Source organism: Apodemus sylvaticus, chromosome 8, assembly GCF_947179515.1.
Source record: "Apodemus sylvaticus chromosome 8, mApoSyl1.1, whole genome shotgun sequence".
Taxonomy (NCBI): Eukaryota; Metazoa; Chordata; class Mammalia; order Rodentia; family Muridae; genus Apodemus; species Apodemus sylvaticus.
In genome coordinates, this window is record NC_067479.1 from 3386152 (window position 1) to 3398838 (window position 12687).

At 46.7% G+C, this 12687-nt stretch overlaps 1 protein-coding gene across 1 annotated transcript in view; it reads left to right on the forward strand.

Moving 5' to 3' along the window:
• Slc15a1 (solute carrier family 15 member 1) overlaps positions 1 to 7337 on the forward strand; it is a 30662-nt gene extending 23325 nt beyond the window's left edge. Inside the window, exons 18-22 of the mRNA XM_052190486.1 lie at positions 2284 to 2391; positions 2516 to 2624; positions 3614 to 3757; positions 5124 to 5231; positions 6684 to 7337. Coding sequence (XP_052046446.1) covers positions 2284 to 2391; positions 2516 to 2624; positions 3614 to 3757; positions 5124 to 5231; positions 6684 to 6869 — 655 coding nt within the window. The 3' untranslated portion in view covers positions 6870 to 7337. The remainder of the gene's footprint in view (positions 1 to 2283; positions 2392 to 2515; positions 2625 to 3613; positions 3758 to 5123; positions 5232 to 6683) is intronic.
• The last annotated feature ends 5350 nt before the right edge of the window (positions 7338 to 12687 follow it).

Below are 12687 nucleotides of genomic sequence, written 5' to 3' on the forward strand. Positions count from 1 at the left end.
TTTGAGGCCAGCCTGGCCTACAGAGTATATCCCAGGACAGCCAGGGCTACACTGAAAAACAGTCTCAGAAAAGCAAAAACAAATAAATACATTTTAAAAAGTTCGTTGATAATTTAATCTTGCTTCCCACTGCATTTTAACACTGTGTATTGCTTTTTGTTGCATCTCCATAGACAGAATGCTGCTTGGCATGTTTTTAAAGAGAATAATATAAAAGTTAATTGTCACAGGCATATGTTGTTCTATAATAATGCTATAAATCATATTATATAACATATGTCCGTATTTATACCTGCAGGTCCTGTTTCCTTGACTACACTAAAGCCTTCCTTTATATAGATACACAGTAATTTTTCTACCCATCTCTATTCAAGGAAATTTAGGTTATCCCTAGTTTTTTTAAAAACATGACAGTAGTCTGTATTTTTACGTATTTCTTTGCATGTATGTAGTTTGTATGTATGTAGTTGCATGTATATATGAATATTGTATCTACAGAGCTGAAAAGATGGCTCAAGAGTTAAGACTGGGTACCAACTCTGGCTGAAGACCTCAGCATGGTTCCTAGAACCCAAGTCAAGCAATTCACAACTGCCTAACTCCAGTTCCAAGGCCTCTGGTGCCCTCTTCTGGCCTCTGAGGGCACCTGCATGTTACACACACACACACACACACACACACACACACACAAATGTTGATATGGTGACCTTTAAAAATTATCTGTGTGTGTATAGACAATTCTATCAAATAATACCATGGTGAGACAGTAATTTGTTAATCTGCCGTCCACTCCCTTGCAGGCGTGTACCCTCTTCTCCCCGCCCACCAAAATGCTCTGGATTCCAGAAGAAAGACACACACCCCTGCAGCCTTCTTTTTTAATATTCCTTAAACAGCACAATGGCTGAGCACTTCCAAACCTCCACGTTGCTAATACCTACCCTCTGATCTTCCTGAATTATTACTTACTAAAATCTATATTTCGTCTCTGCCTCCCCAGACCCAATAGAGGGAGTGGCTCCTGGGGCCGCCCTTCCCCGATTCTTACATGGCTGGTTCTCTGCCTTCTGTAGCTCTCATGCCTGCATCCTATTCCTTTCCTGTCCTATTCCTTTCCTGGCATGGCTATTTAAAACCTCCTTCTGGTGATCCCTTGCCCAGGAAATCTAATGTCTCACCTCCATCTTCCTGCCCAACCATTGTCCACTGGCAACTTTACTTAACAATTAGAGCCAACTGTAGGTGGGGACCCTTGGTGTCTTACAGGCAGATGTGCAGATTCCGGTGTGATTTTGGGAGCCAAATTACTGCAAACAGCATTAGAACCAATCCACAACACCATGAAGCTGATAAAACTGGCCATGTATTTTAGAGATAGAGTTTTCTTTATAGTACTTGGCTGTCCAACATTATTACTTCTTGTTCTACGTACTGGACAATAAATTGTCACCTACCTATTTGGTGGGCAAAGCAAACAGCTGATCCCTTAAGCAGCAACGTGCTCATCGCTAGAGCAATATAAGAACTTCAGGGTCTTCTAAGGCATAGAGCATCTAAGGAAACACCTGTGCTGTCTATTCCGTGACGTTCTGTATGGTCCTAGGAAGGCAGGCAGCTCACCTGCTTCCTCCTGAGGTTTAAGCAAGGGGACTTGCCGAGGCTAGAAGCCTTGGGATGTGGGGCAATGCCTTTCAGGTGACCCATTCTTCTCTGCATTCCAGCAGAAGCTGGCGGGCACCACTTCAGAGGCACACAGCGCCCCCCCCACACACACACCTGAGGGCAATGACTCAGGACAGCCTTTTCTCATTGGGTTAGCTAGCTTCTTTCTCTCAGATCTTGCATCCATTCCCTGCCTCAACTCTCAGAGGTAACCAAAATGGCAGGTTCTTTCCTCCGGGAAGCTTTGCCTGCAGCTATCTTCCAGAAACTTCTATATTTTTGTTCTTCACCTGTTGATCTATGAAACTTTCCACCTAAGCAGCACAAAAGCCTAGCTCCCTTCTAGAAAGAAAAGGAAGCAGTATCTGTTTCCATGACTACCTAATGGATTCCCCTAAATACCAGGAAACTAGGCAACACTTCTGAGTCCTAGTAGTAGTTCCTGGAATGGATAAATATTCTTAAATTCTCTTAAGGGTATGCTCATGAGTGGGTGGACAGAAAGAGCTGTAAGGTAGCTGACTTTCTGCCTCTAGACCCTAGGAATCTCCCTTACGTGCGTGTGCCCTGAGATAAGTTATTCCATGGTTTGGTTATAAGACAGATGGCTTTCTGTTCCAGGTTTGTCAACACCCTTAACGAGATGATCACCATCCAGATGAGTGGGAAAGTGTTTGAAAATGTCACGAGTCACAATGCCAGCAACTACCAGTTCTTCCCTTCTGGCGTGTGAGTACCTTCACTGGGCAACTTGCTCCCAAATTCAAGCCCTTCTCATCTTTTTCTTAAGAAAAAAAAATGGAGATTTTAACACCAAGAAGCATAACCTCTGTTATTCTTTCTTTTTAAATAGAAAACACTACACAATAAACACCACGGAGGTTGCACCAAACTGTCCATCTGATTTCACATCTTCCAACCTTGACTTTGGCAGCGCGTACACCTACGTGGTCAGAAGGGCGGTGCGTAGCTCTTCCCACCACAGCCTGTTCAACCTCCCTGAATCCTCAGACACTCAGGGCTAGCTAGAGGAATTAGGATCTGGAAATGGTCCTAACTAACCCAACTCACCAATGATAATTCTTTGTTTTAGTGTGTGCGTGGTGGGGAGGGGCGGAGAGGGAAGTCAGAGAACAACCTATAGGAGACAGCTCTCTCTTTCCACTGTCTGTCTCAGGGATCAAACCCAGGTTGTCAGGCTTGGTAGCAAGCTGTTGTGGATAGCCCTGGGCTTGTATTTTGATGCTAATTCCACTCCTCAGAGGGGCTGCAGATGGGGAGTTGCCTTGTGAACCTTCTCTCCCCTTTAACTTTTCAAATAAAGGCTTGAGTCAATGATTGGACAGGAAGAAGGGGGAGGAGCTGAGAGTTTAGGGGAGGAACCATGGGGGATCAACAGGAAGGATGGAGCTGTGGGGGAGGATGGGGAGGGCAGACAGAGAGGCTACAGAGGGAGAAGCTCATGGCTTGGGGAAACCACAAGTTTATGGGCTAAGATAGATGGAAATAGAGTGGTGTAGTGGGAGATCTGCCCAATCTAGGCTTGTAGCTTGTTTCGTTAACTGATTGAGTTGAGCTTTCTTTTACCGGGTAATTGGATTGGAAACAAAGTAGCAACAGCAAGCACCTTTCCCAGCTGAGCCATCTCACTGGATTTCTGTTACTGTTGACGTCCGTCCGCAGGCTTAGTGACACTAGTTTAAAGTTCCTGTTGAGTATTTGATGCTACCTTCTGGGCCGTGTGACTTCAGGACTGAGTGATTACCAGGGTTTTAGCTGGCAAGTTGCCAGCAATGAACAGTTAACGTTTAAAATGGGCTGTGACTGTGTAAATCACTTGTTTAACCTTAGAAGGTCAGCTAAGTGTGTCTTTATGAAAGGTTGTTATTCTAAAGCGTATCTCTGTCTCTCTCTCTCTCTCAACGGCCTGCTTGGTGCTTTGGCGGTCCAGAGCGATGGATGCCTGGAAGTGAAGGAATTTGAAGACATTCCACCCAACTCGGTGAACATGGCCCTGCAGATCCCACAGTACTTCCTTCTCACGTGCGGCGAGGTGGTCTTCTCTGTCACAGGACTGGAGTTCTCTTATTCCCAGGTTTCTTGTTTCTTGTTCCTTCCTACCTGCTGCCCTCAGAAGAAATACTGATGGCCTTGATTTGAATCTGGAATATGTGTATTCTTAGAGATTCTTTTATTTTGTTCATTTTTTTTCATTTTGGTTTGTTTTGTTTTGGTTTGGTTTTTTGGTTATTTTTGAGATAGGGTTTCCCTGTATAGCTCTGGCTGTCCTGGAACTCACTCTGTAGACCAGGCTGGCCTTGAACTCAGAAATCCATCTGCCTCTGCCTCCCAAGTTCTGGGATTACAGGCATGCGCCACCACTGGCTGGTTTATTATATTTTTTTTAAAAAAAATTTTATTATATGTGAGTACACTGTACCTTGTCTTCAGACACACCAGAAGAGGACATCAGATCTTATTACAGATGGTTGTGAGCCACCATATGGTTGCTGGGATTTGAACTCAGGACCTTCAGAAAACCAGTCAGTGCTCTTAACTGCAGAGCCATCTCTCCAGCCCGTTTTGTTTGTTTTGTAAGACGGGATCTTAGTATATAGTCCTTGAATTGAAAATCATCTTTGGCTACATAGTGAGTCTGAGGTCAGTTGAGGCACGTAACAGCCTACGTCAGAAAACAGGTTTGTTTTTGTTTTTTTGGGTTTTTTTTGCTTTTAAGTATCTTAGGCTAATTAGACAAATTTTATTGGTACCCCAATTAGAGCTTTAATGTCTAAAATGTTTGCCAAAAAAAAAAAAAAAAAAATGCTAAAGCCATTGTATCCTGGCATCTTCTTCCTTGGTAACTGTAATGGTTAGCATGGGCCGGGTTACCTCCTTCTGTGAGGACCACACGTCTGACAAAGGCCATGCTGTGATGGATAGGGAGGATCTTGAGGAAGGAATATGGGGGACACATCAAGGATGATACAGAGGAGTGCAAGTAGTAGTCTTCCTTTGGGGAGAGCATGGTTTTGCCTAGAAACATGTGAGGCAAAGCTGGTCTACCTGTAGATCTGTCCGTGTTACTAGGGCAACACTGTAAGTGTGCAGAGAGAGGCTGCCTGCCTCAGGAACGCTTCGGTCTCATCACAAGCGAGTGTCGCGCCCTCCTTATATCAACCAAATGCCGGTCGCTGCTCTCTGTTGACTCATTCGCCTATTTATATTGAGAGCGGGGTCAGGCTATGTAGCTGAGGGTGTCCCCAAGCATCTTTGTGCCTCAGCCTCCCACGTGCTGGCCTGTAGGAATGAGATTCCATACCTGACTAAACCCAACCAAAGCTGGCCCCGAACCTGCACTTCAGGGGTGCTTGGCGAAGTGGGCTGGCGGGCAGGCGGGCTGCGTTCTCCTGGCTTGAAGCGGCATCCAGATTGTAAAGTGTTCTGCTTTGCCTCCGCAGGCTCCGTCTAACATGAAGTCCGTGCTTCAGGCAGGCTGGCTTCTGACCGTGGCGATCGGCAACATCATAGTGCTCATTGTGGCCGGGGCCGGCCACTTCAGCAAACAGGTTCGAGGGGGAAGAAACTTGGATGTGGATTTTTTTGTTGTTGTTGTTGTTTTGTTTTGTTTTGTTTTGTTTTTGAGACAGGGTCTTTTTTTTTTTTTTAATTTATTTATGAGCACACTGTCACTGTCTTCCGACATACCATAAGAGGGCATCAGATTCCATTGTGAGCCACTACATGGTTGCTGGGAATTGAACTCAGGACCTTAGAAGAACAGTCAGTGCTCTTAACCTCTGAGCCATCTCCCCAGCCCTTGAGACAGGCTCTTATGTAGCCCACGTTGCCCTCAAACTTGCTGTGTAAATGATGACTTTGAACTTCTAGTCTTATTGGTTATTAATGGTCATCATCATGACCCTCCCTAGCTATCAATAATCCATTTGAGTCAGTGGCTGAGTAACATTGCCAGTCCAATCAGCCAGAGTTAACACCAGTAGCACTGGGCAGAGTCTCTGCAGGTTTCTGTTACCTGGAAACCAACACTAGGTTTGCCATATTGACTTAAAGTCCATATACCCTAATGGGGTACACTATCGAAAAACAGTCTGCCTGCCAGGCAGTGGTGGCTCACGCCTTTAATCCCAGCATTTGGGAGGCAGAGGCAGGGGGGTTTCTGAGTTCAAGGCCAGCCTGGTCTACAGAATGAGTTCTAGGACAGCCAGGGCTACACAGAAAAACCCTGTCTCAAAAAAACAATTAATTAATTAACTAATCAATTAAAGCACAGGCTTGTGTGGTGCTCAGAGCTTTTGTTCAGCCTTGCTGCACACAAGGCCTGCCTGGTGGTTTCCTGTCAGTCACCAGAGCAGTTACGTTGTTTCCTGTTTCAGGAATGGCCATGGGGCGGCATGTTCTTGAGCTCAGGAATTGTCAAACAATATGTGCATATTACTGTGTATATGTGTGTATGTGTTTGTGTGCATAGACGTGCATAATATATACTATACATATTATACAGAGGGGCTGAGTGTATATATGAGCACTATGCACTTGCAGTGCCCAGGGGGGCCAGAAAAGCATTGGGTCCCCTGGAGCTGGAGTTGTGGGGTTTGTAGGTGTGTCAGGACCCCAACCAAGGACTTCTGGCAGATGCTCTGACCTGTGGAGCAATCCCATCTTTCCTGCTGTGTTCAGCACACCCTTTGTCTTGTGAGGCCACCACTTGGCTCTTGATGTCTCCCCAACCTTCTGGCTCAGCCTGAAGACTTGAGAATTTCAGAAAGTTTCCCTCATCCTCCCAAAAGTCTTGTTTCCATATCCTATGTTAGCAGGAAAGTGTTACCTGCTCCCTGAGCGTCCAGACCGTGTCTCTGGGGGGGGTAGGGGGGGCAGCGCGACATCTCCTAGTTTTACTTCAGAATATCCTCCACCTAGAAGTAGCAAGAAGATATGCAGGTGACATTCTGCTAACGGGAGCCGTGTTTGTCTTCTTGCTCCCACTCTGACTCCTCCAGTGGGCTGAGTACATTCTGTTCGCCTCGCTGCTTCTGGTTGTCTGTGTGATATTCGCCATCATGGCTCGGTTCTACACCTACGTCAACCCGGCAGAGATTGAAGCGCAGTTCGATGAGGATGAGAAGAAAAGGGGCGTAGAAAAGGAAAACCCGTATGTGGAGCACGTCTCCCAGACGAACATGTGAAGGTCAGGAGGCAAAGAGAGAACGCGCCAAGTCCAGCCTGCACCCTGACCTCCACCACCGAGCCCTTGATGGAGAAGACTCAGAATGTGAGGCAGAATGAAAGCCGACAAGGCGCTCTTCTAAGCCGACAGCTGTGAATCCGAAACTCTAGGGGAGCCTTTTTAAAAAAAATTTTTTTTTTCAAGACAGGGTTTCTCTCTGTAAGCCTTGCTGTCCTGGAACTCACTCTATAGACCAGGCTGGCCTCCAGCTCATAGAGATCTGCCTCCTAAGTACTGAGATGCAAGGCATGCACTACAACTGCCCAGCTAAAACATTATTTATAGCACACACTCTGTTTTTGTTTTTGTTGTTTTTAACACTGGGCCGTATCTTCCATTTCTGCCATAGAAGTGAGCTTAATTTTGAAAAGGTAACTACTGTTTTTTGTAACAGCTTTATGAAAATGTTGAATTTACAGGGGGCTTTTTTAATAGTATCGGCTGATTTGAGCTAATGACTTTACCTTGGGGGTTTGCTTGTTTTTCTAGTCTCATTTGCCTTATCTCTTTTTAAATTATGTGTAACTCAAGACTTCAAGTGAAGGTTAGTCATGAGATGTGAAGTTTCACTGGTATGAAGTAAATTCTTGTTCTTAAGAATATGTGTTTGTGTGTCTTTGGGTATGGTAAGAAACTTTTCTATGCTGTCTTCTTATATTGCTTGTTGTGATTAGAAAAAGATAAAGAAGTATTAAGATATGTTCTATAGGGGAATGTCTCGGCGGGCCCATGCCAAGGCATCCCTTCGCCCTGAGGGACCAGCCACACAACGGTATAGTATAGAATAGAGTTTATTCAGGGCATGGGAAGGGGGGTTAAGAGGGTAGTAGAGGCAGAGAGAGAGAGAGAGAGAGAGAGAGAGAGAGAGAGAGAGAGAGAATAGAGAAGTAGAGGGGCCAATCATGGCCACTTGGAGGGAAGGGGGGAAGGGAAGGGGGAGAGAAGAGCCCAAGAGGGCAAGAACAAGACAGTAAGAGAGGCAAGAGAGCGGAGAGGCGAGCGGTCCCTTTTATAGTGGGCCAGGCCTACCTAGATATTGTGGTAACTGTGGGGTGGAGCTTAGACAGGATCCTAGTATTACTGACACATGCTCATTGCTTATACTATTGGTACGTGCTCACTAAAATGTTTTCAGAAACCAGCAAAGCATTAACAAAGCAATACTCACATAGGGTAAACCTCAAGGGACACAAAACATCAGTTCATTTCTTCTTGGTCCTGTTTTCCTGAATGGAGACATATTCATTTATTACTAACATCTTTCAGTGTGCACATATTTGTACATCCCATTGTGTTTTTCTTGGATAGTTGAATATTTCCCTACTTAAAGTGGAGATTCCTTCTAAAGCATTACAAACATTACCTAATTCACCCTATAGATATTTGATGCTTTTTTTTCTTGTATCGTTTTGTTTTGTTTCAAGGCAGGCTCTCGGTTGTAGCTCTAGCTGTCCGAGCTTACGGTGTAGACCAGGCTGGCCTCATCCTCGGCCTCCCTTCACAGGTGTGTGTGCGGTGCTCACTTTACTTATTTTAAACTTTCTTTCGCTTTTATTCTTCTCTCAAACTTTACATCGTGACCACAGTTCCCCCTCCCCCACTTCTCTAGTTCCTCCCCTCCCCAGATCCACCTTTTCCTTAAAGAGGAGAGGGGACAGGCTTCCCCAGGGATATCCACTGAACATGCCCTAACAAGTTACAAGGCTAGGCACAAACCTTCATAGCAAGAACAAGGCAGCTGAGCAGAAGGAAAAGGGTCCCAAGTGCATGCAAAAGAGCCAGAGACACCCCCCCACTTTCACTCTTGGGAGTCCCACAAGGACACCAACCTACACAACCATAAGGTGTAAGCAGAGGACATAGCACTGACCCGGGTGGGCTCTGTGGTGGTCGCTTCGGTCTTTGTGAGCCCCTATGGGCTCCGCTTAGTTAATTCTGTGGGCTGTGTTCTTGTGTCCTCAGTTCCTCTGGCTCCTACTCCTCTTCTGTGGGGTTCCCCCTGGCTCCATCTAGTCACTTTTTTGGGGTGTGTGTGTGTGTGCTATGTTTGTATGAGTACCCTCAGTGGCTAAGTGAGGATGTCAGATCCCCCGGAGCTGGAGTTACAGGCAGTTATAATCCACCGAGTAACATGGGTGCTAGGAACTGAACTCGGATCCCTTGGATGAGCAGACACTTCTCTCCCTAGCTGAGCCATCTTTCTAGCCCAGTTTATTTGGAGAGAGGGTGTCATGTATCCTAGACTAGCTTTAAGCTTATTGTGTAGCTGAAGATCTTAAATATCTGATCTCCTGCCTCCATGCCCAAATTCAGGGATATTGATATGTGCCCCAATGCCCAGACTTCTTTGGTTCTGGGAATTGAACCCAGGGCTTCTTTGGTTCTGAGAATTGAACCCAGTCTGTTGTGACAAGCATTCCACTAATTGATTTTCATCATGGAATGGAGCTATCATTAAATAATCCCAGCTGTCAGGCCCACGATGGTCATGTTCAGTGTTCCCATACAAACAGGAGTTGTTAGACTTCACACGGCTCTGAAGATAGACGCTGGCTCCAGATGAGGGGAAGAGTCTGTGCTTGACCTGGAAGAGGCTTCGTGTACAAGCCCATCATTGCACATAAAAGCTGCATGGACCCAAACTCTGAGGGAGAAATGATGAGATTATCACACGTAGCTCCACAACTTTCCAGCCCTGTAAGGCGGTCCTCAGAGCCCCTTAAGTGGGTTCTTTTCTTCACGTGGGTGCTTCTCATTTCTCTATACATACTCTGACCCCGTCAACACTGGACTCCTCCCTGGAGCACAGTGCACGCTTCATTCCCAGGTCAAAGGGGAGACAGCCCTCACCCCAGCCCCTCTTCCTCCCTTCACACCACTCGCTCTAAGAGTTCCGCTGATCCCTCTCCCTGACACAGTGGCATCCATTGCTTCTCTGAGCTCCCAACATGCCAGAAGATTCCGGGACGTCCATTTCCCGGCTTTCCTTACTCAGCTCACTGTGCATCTTGCTTCCTGCTCTCCACAACATTCTTTTGCTAAGTAAATGCTTAAGACTTCTCAGACCAAGGAACAAGATGATAGCAAAGAACTGAGCAAACTGTTAGCGTTGGCTCTGGATGTGCCTGACGGCAGCTCCAGAAAAAGCCTACACTTAAGGGGCCACAAACTCTGTCACCTGGGGTTGTGAGATATTTCCTATGTTCACATCGAGGCAGTGAGAGGCCGTGATTGGAGGGGACAGAGGAGGAGGAGCTAAGGGAGTGAGGGGCGGAGAGAAGCTGGGTAGACCAGCGGGCGGAACAGAGAGGGAGATGCGGATATCCACAGGACTTGAGACGTATTTCTGGTTTTGGAGAGGTTAGAAATATTGGGATAAGACTTTATTATTGTAAATTGGCATTATGTAATTGGGAGTTTTATATACATAAAGATATTTGGCTAACTAAGTTTAAGAGTCATGCTTTATCAGGTATTAGCGTGTAGGATGGGAGCGCAGTTTTCAGAGTATACAGCCGAGAGGAAACTCAGCTGGGATGCTGTGAGAGCTAGCTGGAAAAGATTGGCTCGACGGCCACAGTGAGAGAGCTGCCCTGAGTGAGACCCGGCAGGACTCGGTGCAGAGGCCTGGCAGGACGGTACTCTTTCAGAATACTTACCCTCTACAACTTGGCCTTCACCCAACATTTCTTCCTGCCTTCCTGTCCCCTCCTGTTTTTCTCTGAATTCCACTGATAGGTTAAAACCAGAATAGCGTACTGTTTAAGTACTGTTCACACGGAGTGGAGAGGGAAACCCCTAGAGCAAACTCCAACCCTTACACCTAAAACCCACATTATTTTCAGTAGTTTTTAAAGCATCCTATGAAGTTCTTTTTTTTTTTTTTCCAATTGCTTTGGTCTTGTGCTCGCAGCACAAATCCATATGGGTGTTTTGTTCTTATTTTGCAGGTGAAATTTGTCTCGGTACTAAGTATTTTTAAGTCCGTTTTAGACTTTTAAAAATACCTGAGTAAAGCCAGGCAATGGTGGCGCACGCCTGTAATCCCAGCACTTGGGAGGCAGAGGCAGGCGGATTTCTGAGTTCGAGGCCAGCCTGGTCTATAGAGTGAGCTCCAGGACAGCCGGGGCTGGCTATACAGACCCTGTCTCGATAAACAAAAAACAAAAACAAAAACAAAAAAAATAATACTTTAGTAAATGTTCAAGTTTGACTGCTGTTGGCTATTTTAACCATAGGCATTATGCATTTTGCAAAACAATTATATTCTCATCTTTTGTGACAAGGCTGAACATACACTGAACACTGGGCATGCGCAGACAGCGGGCTGAGCGGCCTTCTGGTGCGATCCAGCAACAGTCTTATAGTGCATGTTACTATTATTCCACTCAGAGAAGCAAAGGAAAAGCAAGAAGCCCACCCAAGGCTATCCCACAGCCTGGCTCTGGAGCAGAGAACAGCAGCCCCGCATCCGCCACCTCCCCCTCCACCCCCCACCCCCGCCAGCCCCGCATCCACCACCTCTCCCGCCAGTCCTGCATCCGCCATCTTTTCCCACCAGCCCCACATCCAACACCTCTCAACCCAGTGCTTAGACTCCTGTAATGAAGGCATTAATCTTAATCTTTATGGTAACGGTAAGACAGCCTTCATAACCTCCACTTCAGAGATAAGAAAACTGAGGAAGAGGGCTGGAGAGAGCTTTGCCATTTAGATCATGCGCTGGTCAGGTCCCGGGTTTGATTCCCACAACCCACATGGTAACTCAGAATCATCTATAACACCAAAATACTCACAGAGTAAAAGAAAACAAATAAATCTAAAACTAAACGAAACGTTATTGTGAGTCTTTCCCCAGGAGGCTACAACATCTACCCACTACCACAACCTGCCCGATAGCATGAGATTATAGCATCTCCTGTCACATAACACAGAAAAACTGATAGAGGCCATGGAAAGACAACCAGGCAAGGCAGTGTGGTTACTGGGAGCCTGCTAAGCCCATGTTTGCCAGCACCCTGGGAAGGACACCCTTAGCTGCCCAGATGGCCACCTGTGGGGTTGTGAGACTGGAACCCTGACTCAAAGGGCAGCCCAGGGAAACAGACCTACCTTTACCATCTCTGAGGGAGGCCTGGGCTCCTGTGAGGCTGTGCCACCTGAGGACACTTGAAGTCCCTCCCCTCAAGCCTGACTGGAGACACGGCCACTGCCAAGAGAGGTCATGGAGAGAAGCTCTGTCCTCAGAAGGCAGCAGCTGGGGCAGAGGCGAGTGAGGCCACCGGAGCAGAACAGTCAGTGGCAGGGCTGAAGAACTGTGGGTGCAGCCAGACGCCGGGACAGACAGCAGGATGTCAGGATGCCTCATTCATTTAGTTTTTAGGTTGTGGAAAAATACACAAGAAATAAAACTAATCATTTTAAGGGTACAGAACCCTGGCACAAGTCACACCAACACCATTATGCAACCATCTCCTCCATGCGTCTCCTCAAGACCTTACCCAGCAGAACCGAAGCCCCGTGTTCTTTGAACATCGTCTCCCACTCCTCTCTGGCGCCACCGCGGCTGATTCCCTTCTCGCTTCCGCTCACCTGCCCCCTGTGGTTCCGATCTCTGGCAGGCTTTCTAGGATAGCCTGGGTGTTCAGGCTCGGCCGTGATGAAAGGCAGCTGCTAATGGGGAGAGCTCTCCAACTTATCGGCGAGGCCACTGACTGCTGCTAGCAGGAACGAGGCTTTCCGGCACCCTGCAGGGACTGGCAATTTCTGAGCCTTGT